This window comes from Cololabis saira, chromosome 5 (assembly GCF_033807715.1).
Source record: "Cololabis saira isolate AMF1-May2022 chromosome 5, fColSai1.1, whole genome shotgun sequence".
In the NCBI taxonomy this organism is placed as follows: Eukaryota; Metazoa; Chordata; class Actinopteri; order Beloniformes; family Belonidae; genus Cololabis; species Cololabis saira.
The window spans coordinates 20,540,587-20,563,583 of NC_084591.1; the positions used below are offsets into that span (position 1 = coordinate 20,540,587).

Below are 22,997 nucleotides of genomic sequence, written 5' to 3' on the forward strand. Positions count from 1 at the left end.
TTGGACCCAGCGGGCTCTTTTGGTGGTTGAAAAATGTTCCTGTTTCTACACAATTCTTTCAGGGGTTCAGATTAGATGCAGCACAAATCCTAACATGAACGATGGCATCACAAGATTGAGTCAGTTTTGAGCACAATACAGGAGCAGTTATTTCTGTTTGTTCATAGGTTCCTTGGAGCTGTTGGTATAAAAAGACACGAGAACACAAATCCCCCTCAGCCAGAAATATAACAACCCGTACAACATCTAAAGGAAATGGTTAATATTTAATTCTGCGCTCATTCCATTTCAGTTAAGACATGAAAGACCCCAAATCTTTCTCTTTTTTTTTATTTGCAATGAAATGCAAAACCAGAAGATGGGTTGTTGGAATAAAGGAATTAGTGACTGAGCGTAATTAAAAACCAAAGAGCTTCTCGGGAAAAAGCTTTGACAACAACGTGACAGAAAGTAATTGAAACAAGATAGCAACTACCTGTAATGTGAAAGTGTTTATCACATTTTATATCATTTTATTTCTCTATTTACTGGCATAAAGAGAAGAGTGGAGAGGGGCAATGAGACAGTTTCTGTAGGAGGGATGTGTGATTTTGAGAGAGGCTCACTAGGAGCAGCCAGCTGATGCACGGAGGCAGAGGAGAGGAAAGTGTTGACGAGGACGGAGAAAAGAACATGGCAACAGCAGCCACAGCTGCTCAGAGCGGTGGAAGGTTCAGGCTGGAGGAAAGTGGGAGGTGGACACTTCCAGAAATACAGGCCTTTGACTCACTGCAGCGGTTGCTAGTTTTTTTTTCCCAGACTACAGTCTGAAATCTGACTGTTGAAAGCTTAAGCTAAAAAATGCCCTTTAGGCAGATTTGGATTAAAATGAAACCAAGGATTATAAATATTCATATGTTGACGCATTTGTCTTTTAAACCCATAGATCAGAAACGATTTTTATTTTAATGCATTGACTTACAAGTTGGCTCCAGTGACTGCTTTTTTCACTCAATGTTTTGCAACGTATGTGTATAAACAAACAATCATTTTTAAAAGGTACATGTACAGATTTAAATGGTGAATTCTTCCACTCTGTGTCCCTTAAACAGGTGGAGCGAGATGACAGCAGCCCCCACAATGTGACCCTGGGTTACTACGTGACCAGCGGCAAAACCGTCTACGTTTCCTCTCTCGTCATTGAAGCTCTGAATGTTTACGGTTTTGACAAGCTGTTGGCTGATATCAGGCAGCACACCCCACTGGTTAAGGCAGTCCTGGTTCCCGTGGCAACCTGGATGCCTGCTCCAAGTATTCACCTGCAGCTGAAAACAGGTAACTGAAGCTAAACATGTAACAAACACAAAACAAGCTTGATTGTGACTCGTGTCAACTGTGAATAGATAAAGACAAGCACAGGTAGCAGTAAAGAACATAGATGGATGGAGAAAGGTGGAAAGTACGGGGAGGGTGACACAAGGGGGGAGAAGAGCTGAGATAAAATTAGAAAATTCTGATTACATTTCTGTTCTCCCTTGCTCCTCTCTGATACCCTAAATCCCATACAAACTCCCTTGATTGCATAGCAAAGACAAATTGGTCGATTTATTTAGTCAGCCTCTTAAGCCTCTTAAAAGAACACATTTCACCCTGCAAACACACATGCACACACACGTAAATCCAGCCTTGTGGGAGCAATGCTAGCAAAATCATTGCAATTAACACAGTCTTGCTACAAAGATAAACATGCAGATTGGAATGATTTTCCCGTAAATTCTCCTTTTTTTAAAATTCATATCAGTGCAGGTTTTATTCATTATTGATATTTTGCCTCGATTTACTCTTGCAATTAAATACACCAAAATACACAGAATTATGCATTATTAGAATTCAAGATGTTGGGAACTGGTGACTGTTACAGATTTATATTTGCATGCCTTCATTTCCTGGTGTAATACATGAGTAATATTGATTCATAAATATGCGGGGGGCCAAATCTATCATGTCTATAACACATTTATTTATAGCAAATTTTCATAAAAATAGTTTAGGAATGAAAGAAATCAATTTTGGACAGATGTATCAGGACAGACTGATTTGAGTGAAAATATCTGAGTTCAGCCATTCTGACAAATATTGCAGCGGAGCTTCCATTTGTTATTACCAAATTCAGATTCAATATTCATTCTGCATTCAATTTCTAACATGTTGCAGCATCTGGCTGCAGCCAAAGAAGAATCTATTAAGCTTCCAGCATTATTTATTTAATGCCAAAGCACAGGGGAATACAAGAATACTATTCAACTCATTCCAAAGTAATCCAGTTAATACAAAAGCAATTTAAAGTTCCATGAACTATAACTCTTGAACTGACCCATTTACGTGCTACTGCTTGCAGCGTGATGTATATGGTGGTTAAAAACCATTCTTGCATTAATGTGCAGCTGTGTGTGAAGTAGGTATATGAAGCACTAACAATAATCTCCTCTGTGTTATTCAGCTCATTAAACATAAATTAATTTGCCAATTTACCTGCCACGGCATAGTCATAAGATCAACTGGATCACCAGCGTTTGCGCCTGCAAATGGATTCAGAGTGTCGAGTCTGTATAGACTGCACTCCTAAGCATGTTTTGATTTAGGTCAGATTGTTCCATCACTAACATCACCTTTAAAAGAGGTTTAAAAGAACAAAGTAGAAAGATGGAGTGCTGGAAGAGATTGGAGGGCAGCTGTGACAGAAGTACGGAGAACATTAATAACATTCCCCTTTATTTGCTGATAGACTCAATATTGTTTACTGTGGCGAGCATTTCCCGCAATGTGGAACTGTGGGACGATGACAGAAGTACTCGCTTTAGTTGTTCTCATTCCAGATAGAGGTGATAATCCTCTTTCTTTGTCTGCTTAGGTTTATCGACCACACGGACATCCGTCTAGAAAACTACTTCCATTAACACAAAACACACAGACACAGATTTCAGACACGATATGAGGAAAGTGGATTGTTTTGGAGGCTCCAAAGATTTTTTTCCCAGTGCTTTAGTTTATTGATTTATGATCAGGTAAAATATGTTTTGTCATTGAAAACTGAAGCTTTAATATCAAACTATTTAAACTGTAGATACATGTAAAAACAAAAAAAAACCAAAGTATTATGTCACGCAATATGGTTTAAACACTAGTAAAATTAGTTCAATAGAGTGAACACAGATGAAATTAGGATAAAAAAAAATGCTTATGCATATGTCATTTGAATTGCTGACTATGGTTGTGCACGTTTTGCACGCGAGAAAAACTGCATGCTGTGAGAAAAAGTTACTTTATTAGGAATTTTATAGGAAATTAACTATTTCTTACTTTATTTGTAACCTTTGTAAACTCTTTCTTATAATTTGTGATCTTGACGGCTAATATCACATAACATTTACACTTCAAAAATAGCCACTTTAGAAATATGCCTTACATTCCCAAATTTAGACAAGATTGTTTTATTTGAAGCAAAAATACCTCTGTCAATGGGGTAAGAAAACATTTCAGGGCTGGAATTCTTTAAACTGACAAAATAGTCTTCAAATATTCCTCGAAACAAGGTATTCATATTTTTTTTTTAAATGTGTTTTTTTTTGTAGCGTAACAGAGAGTGTTGCTCAGGTTTTTAATGCATTTTGATCCACAGCTCACTTGTAATTTCTGGTGTCAAATTTCAAATATGACCAAATTACCTAAATTTTAATCTTGAAGCTTCAAACACCAAGCCAACCAGTGGTTACATCACAGCTGCTGTATTTATGCAGTCTACAAATACCAGTTACAATAAAAAAACGTTTCTTACGGTGTTCTTCAGAGCTCACTGTTTGGCCCAATTTTTTTTATGGTCTTCAGTTGAATATTTGAATATTTAAGGATTTTCTGTGGCAAAAATAGGATGTACTTACTGAAAAGGTTATGAATAGTTAAGAGCACTAGGTAATATTGGTGTAATTTTTCTATTAATGAAAATAAAAGGGGTTTCTGGAAATGGCACTTTAAGGAGATTTTTTTGGATAATGAATTTGGTTGTAGACATGTGTATGAAAAAAAGTCATCAGTCTAGCTTTTTTTTTTTTTTTTTTACACATTTTGCATTGTGTACTTATACTTGTGAACATTGCTACACAGACATATAGTTAGAAGGCATGATTAACAAAGTGTAAGGTTTATTACTAAAGCCACTTACGTTCCATGATATGTTCTAATGTTCTAGGGGTGTCAAATTAGTGCGTTAATTGCGATTAATTAATGGCGCGTTATGTTTTTAATCGCTTAATCTATTTTTTTAATCTCTAACTTTACTCTTTCTGATTTGGGAGTTGCCTTTATTTTGAAATCTGTGTTTGTGCGGTGGGTCTGAAAACAATGGTTAGTCACACTTGAAGTGGACACTGATTGGCTGTCCCCGTGTGTGGGCGTGGTTAGCTGCTGGTAGACTCCCATTGTAGCTGGTATTAATTTAATACATCCATGAGCTGGACAGGCTGGACGGTGAGTAGCGGGGAAGTGAAAATGGAGGGGCATGTGAAGGTTGTGAATGGGGAATTTACATTTCTAAAACGCCCCGACGGCCCCTTTGATAAAGTTAGGGTAAAAAAGAGAAAGGACTTTGCTTATCACCAAAACAGCTCAAGTTGAACCTCCCACATAAACGCTGCAACGATGTTGCCACAGCAACGCTCTTCTCCAAACTAGACTGGAGGAGAGCACCGCGCATGCGCATGTCTGCGACCGAGAGGCAGGTGAATGTTTTTTCCAAGTGGATGGAAATGACTAGGACTGCATCTGTTCAAGTCTGATAAAAAATGAATAAATTATTTTATAAAGCCACTTTTTTTTTAATTTAAAGGAAAACACCTCAAGTTGAGGGCTTTTCTCTGCAATTTTTAGGTGCGATTAAAAAAGAGATTAATAAGATTAATTAATTACAGATCTTGATGAATTAATCGCAAACATTTTTAATTGCTTGACAGCACTCGTTCTAATATTGAATTTTCAGACTTGCTATTGTTTAAAAAGTACAAATAATGTACACTTTTTTGTTTGATGTCTGATTTTCAGTGTTGAGGTTTGTTGGGCCGACAGACAACATCTACTCCTGCAGTTTTGTCCAGATGTTGGAGCAGAGGCTGGAGAACGCCTTCGAAGAGGCTCAGGATAAAGTGTTGGAGACCTACAACAGACTCACTGTGGAGGTACTTCACAAGTTCAGCTAAGTCTGTCATGCAATATTCACATGCAGCTCATTAGGCTAACATGAATAATAGGGTCCAGTTGTGGCCAGCAATACAGCCAATTTATGACTGTCTTGCACTGATGCGTTTCCCCAATTTATTTGCACAAATAGGCTACTGCATTTGTACAATAAAGGTCACAGAATGATGAAGTGTTGAGACAGTAAGGGTTGACACAAATAATTCCTGAGTCACGTGGTACTTTTCTTGTGTCACAGTCAAAGCTTTTTCTTATATAGCATTGTTTTATGCTTTTAAGCATACATTTTCCTTTTTTGTTCTTTTTGTGTCTCTCTCTCTCTGGCCGTTAAAACGCACTCATGACTGCAGGATGTTCACTGTACATGCACTCACAGACATGATAAATAGCTCTCAGTAAACAGATGCAGCTATAGTGCCCTTCATAATGTATTTACTGAAATATTAACACTCACACAGGAATATGTAGTATTGTATGTCATCATCCACTTTATTATTGGGGCTCAGTTACATGCCTCTCAGAGCACCATTATTATAGAGGGAATAAAACCTTGCGCATTCAAGTGTCATTCTGTGTCTGGAGCTCTGTTATACATTCTTTATGTGCATCTTAGACATGTGGCTTGAGACTTAGATGTTGCCCTATGAATGTTTGAATTATGTGTGTGGCAATGGCCAACTGTCTGTGCATTGGCTAAAAAAAAGAAATGCAATCATTCTGATATTGCACCTTTGGGTCACAGAGTGATGCATTTGATCGGCTTGTTCAAACTGATGTGCTTGTGTGATTGTCCTCAGATCCAGAGAGTGTCCCAGGAGGCTGGCTCCCCCTCAGTCACTCTGATGTATTTGGTGAAAAACCAAGATACAATTCTTAATGGGACAATATCCAGTGGGCTTCTCAACCAACTGACTGCAGAGCTGGTGGGGTATTTTCTGTTCTACCCGCCGCTGGTCATTGCTGAGCGTAAGTACAGTTTGAATTAGTCTTATTCATGACATGCAATTTATTGATTTGGTTATATTTCAACTCAAAACTTGTTCCCCATGTTTTATTTTAAATCAGGTCACACTCAAGTCAGATCAGTTGTTGATACCATCACAGTGGCCATGGTGCTGTATTCATTTGAATAAAAACATGATCCAGCTTGACAGGAGTCATGCCAGCTCAAAATGAAGAGTCACTGCCTAAAACATCTTAACTATCCATTTAGTTTTTTTAATTTGTGGCTAAGAATTGAATTTTAGGCTGAGGTGAAAAACTGAAGGGACATCTATGAGCTAGTTGAGGCTATTAGACTCACAAAGCATCACCCTGTACGCCAGGCCAGTATTGTCAAGTCCACAATTAATGATGTCTCGCCAACACATTACAGTTCAGACAGGCTGCTCTGGACTCACTCACCTGATAAACCTCCAAGAAATCTTACAATCATCCCTGATGACGCATCCCCAATCTTTTCTGTCTGAAATTAAAGACAGAAAATCATCTGTGGAAGAAAATCTAATAAATAAAATAAACACTTAATAACGTGTCACTAAACGCTGAAGTAAAAGTAACACTTTCAATTTGTTATGCATCAGGAAAGAGAAATCTTCAATATGTATAGCCTCAGACTGATATTTGAAAGCGCTGGAATACATCACAAACTGCTTTGGACATTTTACTCATTTGACATCATGTTGCTCAAACAAATCTTGTTCTAGCTCCCTCTGACAAATTTGGAAATTTAATTTCAAGTCAATCCCTGTTTTTATTACCACCCTTTTCATCACGATTGCATTTTTTTGCAGTTTATTTCTCCAAGATAAAAAGTACACTAAATACACTTGGACATTCTGTACAGTGTGTAAAAAGAAAACGCCAAGAAAAACAACTAATGTGCAAAGAAAGTGTGAGCGATCTATTCTTTTTTTCCCGGCTTGCTTCAGTGTTACCCTCAGGCTGCAGAGGATGGAAACAAGGATAGACACTGAGCCCACATCCGTGCTGCATGGTATTTTGTCAACTGGGGAACAAGTGTACTGAACATAGTTCAGATACTAAGGAGGAATTTCACCCTTGGAGATTTATTTTGGTCTTGAAAGTCTAGAGATAGAATAAAGAATTGCCTGGAGTGAAGGGTATCAGCACTGAGGTACCGTAAGTTGAACTGGAAGAGTTGACAGAAGAAGACATAACCAAAAACAGCTGGTTTTGGTGGAGGTTTGTGAGAAGCACACTGCTGCTGTTTGCTTTCTTCCCACGGAAGTTGGACATCAGAACAAATTCAGTCTCTTCATGCTTATATTTAAGTCATTACATAACAGTTGTTGTTTTTTTTTCAGTCAGTCTGTGTGGTATTGTGCTTCTGGCTGAGACAGACTTACAGAGCATTGTAGGGTGCCTTCAACAACACTGACTACGGAGAACCATGCAGTCCACTGCAGGGCAATGCATGATTCATGTCTTAGCATATGTTTGACCTGCTTCTCTAAAGAGGCTACTCAGGATTGCTCTATATGGTTTTAATGGAGAAGGAAGTCAGGCCACTGTGGCCCTCAGCGTGGAAGGCCCTCATGTTTTAGCACTTCTTAACTGATATGAATTAATGCACTTTCAGCTTTACTGGAAATCATTTTCTTCTGCAGATGGTGTGAAACTCGACAGTATAGGAGGAGTAGGCTTTGGGTTTAAAATGTGTTTGACATAAAACACTTGGTTCATTGCTACACTATATGGAGATTAAGCTATACGTTTTTTGTTTATATGGACATTTATACAGTAGTACTATAGTTGTAGTTTTGAGTTGTTTGGCTTTATAGTGCATGTTTAAACCAGCATTAATCCATATGCTTTCATAAACAATGGCTTCTATGACCATTTCTGTGAAGCCTTTGTCATTAAATGTTGCTGTTCCCTGAAGCTCAGTGTTGCTTTTTAGCTTAGCTTGGCTTGATCGCTGTGTTGGTGACAAATTAGTTGATTGTAACCACTCATCAGTCTCCTTTTCTGCATCACAAGTTGTGGAAACTAAAACCATATCTGAAACTTACTTGAAAACTTGAAGAAAAAAAAAACCTGTTAAGTACCAAATAGTAAAGAGACAAAGCTACAGTAGTTTCTGTCAGCAGTGAGTGTATTTTTATCCTTGCGGCTTGGAGAATGTGTAGTAAAACAATGCTATTGTTAGCTGTTTTAAATATGTTGTGTTCATCCGTGACAAAATATAGCATTGAAAGCCAAAACAAAACAGTGCGCATCTGTGTGCCAATAGGACATGAGAGCAAGAAAGACTGTGAGATCCCAAAAATGTAAATATGTCTTACAAGCTTGTGATGTTTATCGCAAGGTAATAATGCTTCCAGCTGCTCTGCAATACATGTTATGTGTGGTTTATGGTTAGGGAAATTGTCAAGAAAGGTGTGTGAAGCAATGACCCAGTTGTAGATTTAAGGGCTGAGTATACTTCTGCGTCACACACACGCAGAGCACACGGCGCACCCGTGGTGCCGTCACGAATCGTTCAGAGTTCTCCGTCTCTCCGTTTGGTCGCGGTGCAGTACCCCCCGCGGCCACTAGTTAGCGATCTTTTTCTGAATGGTTTATCCGACTTTTTCCGGTCACAGTAAATCAAAGAAATAAGGACAACTACTGTGCAAAAAACAAAAACAAAAAAAATCACATATAAACGAAGAAAAAAGCCCTGGAAGTTCACTACTGATTCAAACCGGAAACCGGAAATGCTTCGCTTTCAAACGAACCAATCACAGCCCTCTCGGTCTGCGTGTGGACGGCGTCTCCTCGACGCGTAGTTACAATTTTCGGGGGGTGCACGTCACTGACGGCGCATGTGACGGCGTGTCCTCTGCGTGTCCAAAAACCACACGCCGTAGACACGGCGTCGTTTTGACGCAGAAGTATAATTCAGCCTTTAGAGTCAGAATAACCAAAATAACTTGGAACACTAAGCAGTTATTGAAAACGGAGACATGGTGACAGAAAAATTACCAAACAAGGCAAAAAAAGACAAGGATCTGGCACTGAGTAAGGGAAACCATCCATCATCTACACCCTCGACTTCCTTTCTCAGGGTCATGGGGGTCTGCTGGAGCCTATGATAGGCTCCAGCAGACCCCCAGTTTTTTGTCACCAACACAGCGATCAAGCCACACTAAGCTAAAAAGCAACACTGAGCTTCAGGGAACAGCAACATTTAATGACAAAGGTGTTACTGGGATAGGCTGCCTATCCCAGTAACACCCTGGATAGATTACCAATCCATCAATCCAGCACACATACTCTTGTGAGATATTTTGGATCACCAGTTGACCTAACATACTGTGGAAGGGAACCTGGGGCCTGTTTCACAAAGAAGGTTTAACAAACTGACACAGAAAGCTAACTCAGAGTCACCGAACTCTTGAGTTTTTGGTTTCAAAACAGGTTCAGAGCTGGCTCAGTCCACTCTGAGTATGTTGACCCTGAGTTACTGCAAAAACAATTATCAATGTTGCTCAGATGATGATTCACCATGGCAATGCATAGTGAGCGGGAGCGATCATCCTATTTTAGTTTGCTGGAACTGAACATATTAGTGCATTCATAAAATGAATAAGGGCAAATATTCAGGCATTAATGCAACACTGATGCTGCGGTGAAGGAAAGAGAGTCAATGTGGGAGAAAGTTGCAGAGCTAGAGAATGTGTAGACAAATTAAATTATTTAAGAACCGTTAATGATATTGCATGTATGAAACATGTTGGAATGTAGATATATTGCTCTCAATATTGGTGCCATCCTGGAATGTGGAAGCAGTTGAAGCTGAAGTATAAAACATATGACAGAGAGGTAAATCAAATGTAACAGGCTTGATTTGAACGTATTAAAATCTATTCTGATCCTCAATATACTTTCTTGAAGCATGTGCGATTTGTCATTATTTGGGCGTCTCTTAAATATGCATTACACTGATTATCTGATTAAATTAAGATGGTTTCAGCTTTTGACCAAGTTTAGTTCACAGGGTTACCATGGTAACAGATTTTTTAGTATGAGTTACTTGGTTTGGTTGAAACCAGTTAAACTGAATCCTCTCGCTCAGGATTAAGTACGGTAACCTCGCTTTGTGAAACAGAGGAACAGTTTCCCTGAGTTCAGGTTCAACATACTCAAGGCAAGGCAGTTTATTTGTATAGCACAATTCAACACAAGGTAATTCAAAGTGCTTTACATCAACATTAAAAGCGGAATTAAACAGTAAATAACAAATAAAATGAAATGAAATAAAATGATAAGAAAAGAGGTAAAATAATAAAAAGCACAAGTTGTTAAAAAGTAAGGGCAGTAGACTACCGCAGGTACACATCTCATTCTTAAAATGGCAAGAATTACGTTTCTATACGGTCAAAATGTACAAAGACCGGGTCAAATACAGAGTTCAAGAGCTTCTACGTAACCTGCTTTGTAAAATGGACTGCTGGAGAAAACCCATCCCAGCACAGGGAGAAAACTTCAAACGGAAGGTCCAAAGCTAAGATTCAAACCAGCAACCTTCTAGCTGTGAGGCAACAGCACTAACCACCAAGCCACCATGATGTCCACTACGGGAAACGCTGTACTATAAATGCTGAGGGAAGTATAAATAATGTGATCGACAGTAACTGATCTCAGGTATAACCCACAGGCAGGGAGACGACCTAACAGCACACAAGGGAAGTAAACCCAGTTTTAGTTTTGAGAATAAAACAAACCCTTCTGTGGACAGTTTAGTTTTTACTTCTGTCATATACTTTAGCCATGAGTTTTTAAATGCATCCGTCGGCTTAAAAAGACCCGTCATTAATTGCAGTAAATGTAATGACAGAACTTATGTTTGTTATTTGCTTCCAACTGTGAAAACTAAATGACCCCAAACCCCAGAGCTGGACCACATGAACTCTGTTTGTATTCCCTTCCTGTCTGTAGCACCATCTGTGAGATTTTGAAAGGGCAAACAGCTGTACAGCTCCGAACATCTGAATCCTGCCATGGGCAAGCTGTTTTTGCTGTCCCCTGAATGAGCCAATTCTAGCCCGGTGAGATTAGATTAGCATCCGTTTGTTGGTGTGCTCGACACCCGAAGGCGCTGAAACATCACTCTTCACATGGTCACGTGATCCAATCCCACCTGGCATCAACACAGAAACTCCTGTTCACCCAAAAACATTATTTTACTATCATAGAAATAACTAACTAGGGATCGTGGACTCAGATAGAAATAATGACATGGTAGATGAGAGAAGCTCCCTAAATAGTTATTGATACTCATGAAAAGTCTAGACTGGTATCGGACTGGCATTTGAGTACACAAATGGACGATCAATTCCATGATCAAAACAGTCTGTCTGTTGACCTTCATCATCTGTTCACGTGTTGATGAATGCCTGTTTAAAGCAACTATCTACATGTGACTGTACAGAGGACCTTTTCCCCCAAAGTGGACATAAGATTTATTTATTATTCATCCTTTAAAAAACTGCACATGCAGTTGTCTTTCCACCCTTCCTTTTTACTGTACAGATCGTTTTTGGCAGTCCATCCATCCATCCATCCATCCATCCATCCATCCATCCATCCATCCATCCATCCATCCATCCATCCATCCATCCATCTGCATCTGCTGGTCCATACCCTCAACTTCTTTAGATGTAACCTTGTATCACTTCAAAGTGTCAAAGTAATTTAATCATCATGAGATACACAGTTTTTTTTAATTAAGTACATGAGGGGTGCTTGATATTATTTTAAATTATTCAACGGTGAGTGATTGTTGTATGAGGACAATATACAACCAGTTGTCAATCACGATCGGGTTGCTTGTTGAGTTTGAGTGTATCATTGGCTTTTCTTCTGCTTATTCCAAACAAGCCGCACACAAAACACTGCTTGTTGTGAAAGCGAATGTGGGCTCCTTTACAGATACTGTTGCTTCAATCACTGGTGAACTTAGGAACATGTTTTTTTCTTTTTCTTTTTTTTTTTTTTTTTTTACAGCTATGCTGTAACAGCTATGCTGTTTTTTACAGCTATGCTGTTTGTATTATCTTCAAGCCTGAAGCTACTGGCTGGTTTGTGAAACTTGCAGTAGAGAAATAGTCAATAGCAGCTCCTCAGCTGCACAGCTGAACAACTTCTGGCTCAGTGGATGGGAGGCGCTTGAAAGGATTTTAAAATACAGTTACATTCCCTGTGATTCATACATTTACTTTGATTTATTTTGTTGAAGACATAAGAATACAAGACATTTCTTTATTTTGTGATTATCTTAATGTTGATATACATCCATTTATGCATTTCACACATGCAACACACCTTCTACTGTGAATAAGATCCATAAACAAGTAAACAGTAAAGCGCAGGGGCACAAACCTCTTCTGCATCACAAACTGCCACGTATCAATAGGTGATACAGTACAGTATCCCAAGTACTCCTTACTTGTTTTTTGGAAGAAATGGGCACCATGTGTACAGTACTGAACACAAAAGCCAGGCCCAGTGACTGTTGCACATGTTTACTGGAAGAATGTGACAAAATAAGTACTCAAACTATTAATTGTATGATGTTCTCAATGCCTCAACACTTTGATGTGTTTAAGAAAGGCATGGCAACAGTCGTGGTGAAAGATTTACTCATCTAACTGTTCTGGATTTGCTGAAGATGTGAAATACAACAAAAGGATGCAAGGGTTTTGGTCTTTATATCATTTCTTTTTTCGACAGTGATGGAAATAAAGATGAATTACACTTATATAATGTAGTCAGAGCAGAGGATTATTGTTTTTGACTTTTTGTTCTGTTTCCTCCCCTTTTTTGATAGAACTAAGGAGCTAAATGTTCAAGGAACTGTGTTGATGTATTTGAAGCAGCCGTTGATCTCCACATTGAAGAGGTTTTCACTGTCTTTTCTGGGTTATTCCTTATGCTTAAGAGAGGAGAGAGGAGTTTTTAAAGTAGCTCTGCTCATGTCCTACAGAAAGGAATCAAGCAGGCGATGTGAAACGGTGGCTGATAACAGCTACTGCTGCCCGCAGTGCCGCTAACACACACTTAAACACTCAGTGCTTGGGGGGGATATGTGAGGACAGATGGTGAAGCCGGCTAATAAGGAGGGAGAGAAGGAGAGATGAGCAGGACAGAACAAGGACGAAGGACTGAGGGTGTGATGATGTGAAAGAAAGAAGAAGATGGTTTCACACAGAGAAACAGGCCTTTCAGGAAGCTAATAGGCTGACAGGTAAACTGGTAAAGAACGAGACAGAGGCAAAGAGTCAGGCCGACTCTCTGACAGCTGTGAAGGTGGATATTAAGAGTTCACTAAGAGGCTGACACTGACGTAAATCATGACTGGACATAATCTTAAATTCTGCTGAACGTAAATGCTCTTCTTTTCATAGTCCAAGGCTATTTCCAATTTTATACAAAAAACAACTCTCTTTTGTGTGAAATAACAACTTGGTCTCATAACAGAAAGTCTAATAGCTCCACTGGTCCAAAGCACAAAATGCTGTAGTCCAAATAAGGTACAATACTACATGTTCCTGATTCATGCCTTTGCAAATACAAACATGCAGCTTGCACATTGATCGCAGTGTCAATATGTTGCCGTGACATGATGAAGACATTCACCTGCAACATTCTCCACATGAAGATGTGTTCCCTTGCGATGTGTCACACTATTACATAATTGCCTCCGCATTTATAGAGGTAATTATGTTATTAATAAGAGATACACATCAGTAACTGTTGTAGCCGTGTGGCAGACAGTTGATGGACAAATAGGCCTTCAGGCCACTAAAAATATACTGGCGCGTCGCCGTTCGGCAGAATCATGTTTTTGTTTCCTTTCTATCTTTAAATTCCCTCCTCTCCATAAGTTGTTCTTTTCTTGAGCTATTTTTCTCTCCGAGCCATGACTTAACCACAAAGCTATTTAAGTTAATAGCTTGATTCAAGATGCTACCATCCAGTGAGTCTTCATCTCATCCGTGATTACTTACACGAGAAATATCGAACTCACTGATGGAGCCAGGCTTTCTGGAAGAGAACGTGATCGTTTCTCGCTGGTAGAAGAGAAAGCAGTGCTCCCTGTGCCTGTTTGTGCTGCTCAGAGAGGGTGACATGCGATGTCATGATTACAAAGGCAGAGGTTGCAGAACATCAAATCACTCCATTTACTCAACTTAAAAATGACCCCAGATAGATAGCAGCATTTAAACATCTCACGGTTGAGTGTTTTACTGCTTTTCAAATAATTCTGTCTGAATTTGAAGGCCTTCACAATGATTTTATTAAAGTGAACTAGAGGCCCCAGTGGTAATAGAGAGGGCAACGAGAGAGAGAAAAATAGCTCAAGGAGGTTTCCGCTAAACAAACACAAAGGTAGAAACACATTTCTCGTCAGAAAAAATGTCCTTTGGTGTAGGATTTATTTTCTTCTTTTGAACTGGCAGTGCTTATCCGGTTAAAAAATCCTCAATTTTCTCCATGGGACCAAGTTATCCAATCTAAATGTTCAGTACAAGAGCAATGGTCTGGAAAGCTTTGCATCTATTTATAGTACAACCAGCTGTGACTCCAGCTTGTCCTGCCCATAGTTAGTCTGATGAGACTATGGACGTCTTAATACGGAACTCTATTTGTTTTTAGGAAACCATACTTTTGTTTCTGTCCTCTTTTCAGGACAGCTATCTCTGCTCTCACTCACATGTCCTAACAACATTTCATAGCGACACATTTTTCGTTTCCAGAGACTTTATTAGATTCTTTTCAAAATGTTTCCAGGCTACCCTAAAATATCCAAATCCGTGCACACTTCTGTGCTGCTTTTTACTTTTCGTTAAATTGCCCCTCCTCACCCTTATGTGAGGAACCGGCTATTTTGCGAGAAGCAGAAAAAATGTAACATGCAAGATTTTTTTTCCCCCCATTAATATGTTATATGTGCAAAACAAGCATAAATAGGTCCCAGGTTGAAAACCCCTGGTGTTTTCCTTTGAACTGAGGCCATAATGAGTCTGTAACAAAAGAGAAAGTACTGTTTTCTAAAAGAAGAGTTTTCAGGTCCAAGGATGAATGTAAACCGAGGATGGATTTTTAGCTATCTAAAAATCCATTAAGCTGGAAAAAAAAATCACTTTCATATTGTGCTGCTATGTAATTTAAAGTTAAATGTTACATGAGAAAATCAAAAGCAATTGGTGTGCTACATTAAGTATCGATCAGTTAATGGTGGATATCAAATATTTTGTCAGTTAAAAGTATTTTCTTTCATGGTACCTTGTTTTTGCAACCAATTAGGAAATGCATTAAAACTCACTTTTTCCACCAAAGTCAATTCTAGGTAATTTTTTTGTATCATAAATGAATATATATACATACATAAACACCTGTCATTTTGTCTTTGTCTGTTTCCAGCCCTTGAATACCACAATCTCAACACGTCCACTGCAACCAGGAACTACTGGGTGATAACAGGTAAATTGCTCATTAACGAGCTTGCTCACGTGCACGGGCTGAGAGGCTCCAGGGTGATCAGCAGTGATCGAGCGCTGCATCGATAGGACAAAACAGCAGTTAGTTAAAACGCCTGCTGCATGCTGTTTTGCAATTCAGCAGGACAGAAAGGGCTCTGCATTTTCCTTCCCCCCTGTCCTCCTTCGCTCCCTCCATTCCTCCTTTCCTGCCCCAGCTAGTGCTACCTTTACCTCCACCCGCTCCATCCCCTGCTCGCACCGCCTGTCCTCAGCCTCCTCAGCTGCTCTGTTCCCGGGAAAACCTATTGATGTATAATTCACAGCTTCCTGACTGGGGCACAGGGAGAGATCACTTCACATAACATCATGGCTGGGTGTGAATGATGGCGTGTGCGTGCGTGCGTGTGTGTGTGAGATAGAAAGAGGCCTGTCCACTGCTCCTCTAATTTGATAAGCACACAGTAGCTAGATTGAGTGGACGGCCATGCATGTGTGCTTGTGTGCAGACATGTTTCTGTGTGTGTGGGAGACAGGTTGTGTGATTTGCAAGTCACTGTAGCATCAACAGATGTTTCAGGATGAGAAGCTTTTAAATACAAGGGACGATCGTCCAGCCCTCTGTAATGTCCCTCTCATCAAACATCTCTGGTTTCTCTCACATCCTCTCCTCTCCTCTTCTCTTCAATATCAATACTCGCCTCCATTGATCCCTTTTTGATATTTTGCCCCTCCTTTGTCTTTATATATTCCTTCTCTTCAAAATGTGAGTCATGTGTTCTCTTTCCTCCCTCCTTGTCTTCCCGAACACCTCCTTTTCCAGCCTAAATCTCTGTCTTTTCTCGTCTCCTTTCACAGTGATCCAGGATGTTGACAGCTCCTCTCTGGAGGCCAACTACCAGAGCTTTGCCAGTCTTATGGAACAGCGGTTGGCTGAGCTCTTCCAGGTGGCTGGCAGGCAGGGCTCTCGGGCGGCCAGATCCCGGCGGGCCACCACTGTGGGCAGCTACACCGTACAGGTCAGGAGAAACCAATATTTGTATGTCATTGAGATGATGGAAGGGGATACGATCGTGTTATGTCACTTTAAACCAAAGTGATGTTATAGCACTTTTATTTACAAAGGCATGTGCTTTACAAGAAGGGATCTATAGTCTGCCACTGTTTACTTTGGTTGAGTGATAATTATAGATTCCAGGTTAGCTTTTTCAGCAGTCAGAAACTGTCCCTTGTCTCTTCATCACAAGTAACACGGCTGATTGTATAATTACACCTCTGATCCACTAACCAGTACTGGAAATATATGCTTTTTTTCACTTGCTGCGTTACCAAATGAGAAAGAACAATTTGCTCTGTACAGTTTGAATCAGTTGGATCAGTTTTCAGTACAGTTCATACTGCCAGTGATATTACGTACAAGTAATCCGTGTACAAGACTGAGGCTGTGGCAGCAACTGCTCTGGCGAAGGATTTGACGTCATCATAATCAAATATTATTTGCATAGTCCTCTTCTTTTAAATGTGATGCGCTTCACAAGAAGGAATAAAGTCAATCAGCTCAGATAGATGGTCACTTTAAAGAGTAAAAAAACATCTTAGGAAATAACTCAGACATTAAGTAGGTACCACTGATAGCAGGCGCCGTCTTTATTTCAGCCAGCTACTGTTGAATTGTTAAAATCTGCACCGCAGTAAAGTGTCAACCCATCACATCAATAATGGATTAACTCAGCTGATTGAAACTGAAAGACAAAATGCCCTGAATGAAAGACAAATCGTGCTAATATACAACAACAGGAAAAAAGAAAATCCTGGAGATGCTATGTGGTGTAATGCTTTCAAAAAAACGTCGCTCCTCATTGGAGTGTGTTTTACCTGTTAACTCGTTGCCAACTCTCCAATGATGGGAAGAGAGAAGGGGTCAGAACTTTGCACTGAAAACAGTGAAAAACAGCTTTTCTATAGCGTTTCCCCCAAAGCATTATAGCATAGCATCTCTGTTAGCTTCATTTTTTTCTGAGGCAAACCCTTAAAAAAAACAATCAGTTTTAATACAAAGCCTCGTGCCAAATGTCACACAGGTACATTTATTAACAGAGGTCTGCACAATATCAAAATGTATAAAACAAATGAAATAAAAATAAACTGCCTGCATATATAGAATAAAATGCTTCTTGAATAAAATAAAACAAATATCCCTTTCCTGCATAACAATTAAATTAAAATACACTGTACAATTAATACAGTGTAGACAGTAACAGGCAGACTTTTCCACTGAGGTTGACAGTTGTGCAAATAACAAAACATTTGTGCAAATCTCAAATAAAACATTCAAGTCAATTTGTCACAAAATAAGCTATATCAAAATATTTATTTATTTTTTTTTAAATCGATATAAACGATATTGTCTCGTACCATATCGCGTTTGAAAATATATCGATATATATTAAAATCTCGATATATCGCCCAGCCCTACCTACCAGTATGTATCGAGGGTTTTTGCATTTACTATTCTTAAAGCTGGAAATATTAACACAATACAAAATGCTCAATCAAAGCTGCACAGTCATGTTGTTAACCTTTAAACATTTGAATCACTTGAAAGCATTAATTTTGGTGGATGTTACATTCATCCTTTTACTCGTCTACCAGGTCATTAGAACAACATTTTTAAATCTCTTGGAATTGAAAAACAGATAACTGGTTTCGTGTGGGTTACAGAATTTGACGCTACACCGTTTGACTGCTGCCGACACCTCAGTCTCACCTAGTTCTACTCATTTGTGATGATTATGTGAGCAAAAGTTTTAGACCATCAGAGGGTCGCAGAGTTCGAGGAGATTCATACAGTTTAAAAAGTTTACAAGAACAATGAGCGTCTGCTTCAGATATCGACTGCTGCCTCTATAATATTTTTTGCATTGATCACGCTAATGTGCTCCCGATTGTGATTTGTTCAAATCACAGCTACACTATTTTACACATTATTAAATTATTTCAACCATCTTTAAGGCCACCACATCAATAATGTGACATTAATATCACATCACTTTATGTTACACTAAAATCTTCTGAGTGTGTGGTTACGAGATGTAATTTCTCCGCTTCACTGACATAGTGAATGTTGTCGGGACGCAGATTTTCTGCAGACCTTCGCATCGGTTCACTCCAGCGAGAATGACATCATGACAACAAACAGCACTTTCTTGGTGATGAAATCCTTTCAGTGAGTTCTTCAAAAGGAACCAACATTAAGAAAACAAGTGGACTGATTAATGGCTGGGAGTCACTTCATTCTCAAGCTGTGTGCCAATCTTTGATGAGAGAAAAATCACATTTTCTCCCATGTGAAAATCGGGTAAAGTGAAAGCAATAGATGATGAAGATGGGAAAAAGATAAATTACTGTTCTGACTGAACTCAGGTGAGAACCCTCAATATTTTGATCATCTTTAACAGAAATGACGTTTCACTCTGGAGTTAAATCGTCAACCTATGAGTCTATTGTCAACACCCCCAAGTGTGTGCTAGTAAAATAAAGCATGCCGGGGTATTGCATGCCTGGAGTACACTGCAAGAACACTGTCATGGTTGGTTTTTAAAACTACCTCCCTGGGAGGTGAAAAATTGCTTGTGAAATAATAGGATTGTGATTTATGTTTACTGCTGTAAAACACTTTTAGGATTGCGCTGAGGTGGCAGTGATGGGCAAAGATAAAGGCAGGTTTAGTTGAACGAGAGCCTTCCTGAGCTCAGGAGTACGGAGTGTGTAGGTTATTTTCTGTGTACGTTACATCCCTGCTCAGTCTTCCATATTGTGCAAATTAAGACAATGTTTGACTCCTGTGCCTCGCGCCTTACACATCCTGGAGGTTTTATGGCCTTCACAGATGAACAATTTTACTGTTGTGAAGTGGAGGAGGGAGATGCTTACAGAGATCTACAGAGGCGGGGGATGGGGCTGCAGTCAGCAGAGAAAACCAGCCATTTCCTAACACGCATGCTTTTTTTAAATGATATAATCAAATTACAAGTCTTGATTAAACTGTATGATGTGTTTTTGAAAGTAAGAAACTGATGCACGATGGAAGCAAATGAAGATTTCAGGTGATCAGTTATTCTCAAGTGGCTTTTTCACGTGCAGTTATCTTGCAGAAAGATTCTCGACTTGATCAAAGCAAGCGAGATTCTGAGTTTTGATTGAGGCTCAGATAAAGCTGCACGTTCGTATGGAGACACACAGTACTATTAACTCTAGTCATAGATTTGACGTCTTCCTTTTACTGTGTATGAATCCCCCAGATGGTGAGCATGCGTCGGCTTCCGGGTCCCAAAAACCCGGCAGAGATGACCTACTACGCCCAGCTGAACGGAGCGCCCATCAGTGGGACCACGGCTGCCAAGACCCTCAGCAGCCTGGACTCGCAGACCATGGCTCTGACGCTGGGATACTTCGTGCAAGTGCAGGCTGAACGTAAGCGTGCTGTCATACTTTGCAAGTCTGATATTAAAGTACATGATCATGCATCATGCATGTGAAAGGTCAATCTAGTCACGCACATGAGACATGCATGTGAAGCACGTGGTGAAACTTTAATAAGCCCGAATGTTGGAAGGCATCCATGAGAAAAAAAAGAAAGTTGAACATGATTGAAGGAAGAGATTTAATAAAGAAAGGCAGTTGGGTTACACCCCATTGAATGCTATTTTATTCCAGTGAAATAAAACCCGAACGGATTAATATATAGATCCACACTTGTCAGTTAACCGCGCCCCCTTGTGTTGTTTACAGAGAGTGTTACATTAACACCCTAATGTGATGAATTTTGTGTAATCTGGACTCTGGAGGACCCAGGTTCAAGCCCCTGGATTGCAACCGATGTGAACCACTTTGGGCCCCTGAGCAAGGCCCTTAACCCTTACTGCTACCCGGGCGCTGTGCCATGCATGGCCAACCACTGCTCCTAGTTTGACTAGAAATGGGTTAAATGCAGAGAATAACATTTCCCCATTGTGGGATTACTAAGGGAAAAAATGTATTTAATTTAATTTAATTTAATTTTACTCAAGTGCCAGCGTATTGAGTGCAGATGTGGAGGTAACTCTCCAAAAACGTAGTTCACAGTGGCTTAGAGGAAAACGTTTGCATGTTTCAAGGCGCATCAAAATGTTAGTAGTTCTGAACCAGGCGTAGAGCTCGTGTAAATGAAGAGTGCATATAAATGTTTCCTGTCATAATCAGACTTTGCAACATTAATGCGTAATATGGTGTTTAATTAGAAAGACAACACATTTGTCTTTGCTGATGAGCAGTTTGCTTATTAAAGCTTCAGATCATTCTTCTTAAAATATGTGTTAAAAGCAGTTCATGCCCTGGCTGCTAGAATACTTAGTGATATGACACGCAACATAACAAGTTTAAGCTTTCTTTTGTCTCCTGTGGAGGCAGGATTCTGTCTTTATCTGTGGAGGCAAAACAGCTATCAGCAGCAGCCCCCCCTCTCTGGTTACATTAAGCAATTTGTTTGTGTGTTTCTTCATTCATCTTCATATCAAATCATTTTCCCTTCACCTCTTGAAAGTTTTATTGGCCAGAAAACACGGCATTAGTGGCATCAATCACCGCTTTCCACACTCAGGTTGAGGAATGCCACTTTACATACTAATCAAGGCCTCCTTCTACGCTGGCTTCAGTGTGGATTGATGCTAATTATTGAGGAGTGGCCATTGAATTTAGACCAACAAATTAGATTAACCGATTAACCTGAAATACATGTGTTTTGCGGGAAGAAACTGGAATACTCCACCAGGAACCTTCTTGCTGTGAGGCAACAGTTCTGACCACCGTCAGAACTTACTATCATTTGTGTTATCAAAGAAAAAAATACATTTTTGGGGACTTTTTGATGCACATGGTTTTCCTGCTGAGGTCCATAAACTGTTTGACACATCACCCACGGTACAACCCACCGTAGAAAAACATCACTTTTACACCAGACCCTACCTGTTTTACTTTTGAGAAGCAATTAGGGGGATTTTATCGGTTGCTCTGAGAGCCAGGTGAGCTGTTTCTCATAAATTCAAGCTACACACTCTCCTTATTCGAAACATGCAACTTTTGTACATTCATTTTTAATATGTATGTGGTGTCTCAGCCTTGCTCTGGGAAATCAAACAAGTTTCCCAAAACATAAAATTATTCCTCTTATACATAATACATTCAGGCCTTATCATTATTATGCATAGTTCTGTTCATGAGTAAATGAAAAAAGAAAAAAAAGGTAATTGGAGTTCAAATGCTCCATAAACACATATATTTCAAGTATGAACTTTTTTCACGGGTGTTTGTGAAGGCTGCAACCCACTGTTTTGCATGCAGCCTGCAGCAAGGCTTAATGGAAAAGCCACCATTAATTACTTGTCTGGATTGAAAATGCTCTAATAGTTCACGGTGCTCTCTGGGTTTATTCTAAAAATAATTAATATAAAAAAAGAAGAACTCATTATATCCTCTGCTTGTTTACAGAGATTTTCTCTCAATAATCAATGCGTCCTATACAGATATCATGGGTGCAGAATGGACTCACAGGAACCATTGTGGAGACAATACACAGCTAAGAACATTTTGGTTTAACTGCTCTTTAACATTTTTTCTATTGAACCAGCTTTTGACTCATATGACATTCTGTAACATTTTGGCTCTTCATAAATTTCCATACATTTCCATAATATGTACCAAATACAGTCTTAGAATAGACAAAAAGAAAATCGACATCAGAGAATGTATTTCTGTAATGTATGCTCACTTACCACATCTTCTGGTGGATTGTGAGCTGTGCAGCATGATATTTGTTCTGTAGCGGCTTAATAGGACAAAATGTTCTTGCTTACCTTTTCTGTGTCAGATTTTCTCAGAATGTATCATTAGCAAACTGGAGAGATACTAACAGCCATCAGTGGCCTTCACAGCTCCTCCTAACTGTGTTTAAGCTGGGAACGGAACACAGAATTCTTGTAAAACTAATTTAGGTTGTTTTTATGTGCTCAGAGGAAACACACTGCAATAATCTTCCTAATGAAAACATGTCCTACTGGCAAACAGTTGTGTAAGACAGAAGCTCACATATAAGTTACTGGGAACCTTTAAAAGTTAAAACTCTGGTCATCTTTTATTAAAGTGTTTGAAAGCAATCTAGTTTCTCAAGTATTATTTCACCATGTCTATAGCTTTTATCAACATAGTAGGTTATTTTATGAAATACACTCAAAGTGTCAGATGAAA

General features: G+C 39.4%; 1 protein-coding gene across 5 annotated transcripts in view; it reads left to right on the forward strand.

The window, feature by feature from the left end:
* The window catches only part of kiaa1549la (KIAA1549-like a), a 132,140-nt gene that overhangs the window by 57,965 nt on the left and 51,178 nt on the right, over nucleotides 1–22,997 (forward strand). For all 5 annotated transcript variants that reach the window (XM_061721164.1, XM_061721167.1, XM_061721166.1 and 2 more), the window contains exons 5-10: nucleotides 1,092–1,314; nucleotides 5,074–5,207; nucleotides 6,024–6,192; nucleotides 15,661–15,720; nucleotides 16,575–16,735; nucleotides 20,018–20,189. In XM_061721164.1, the coding sequence (XP_061577148.1) occupies nucleotides 1,092–1,314; nucleotides 5,074–5,207; nucleotides 6,024–6,192; nucleotides 15,661–15,720; nucleotides 16,575–16,735; nucleotides 20,018–20,189 (919 nt within the window). The remainder of the gene's footprint in view (nucleotides 1–1,091; nucleotides 1,315–5,073; nucleotides 5,208–6,023; nucleotides 6,193–15,660; nucleotides 15,721–16,574; nucleotides 16,736–20,017; nucleotides 20,190–22,997) is intronic.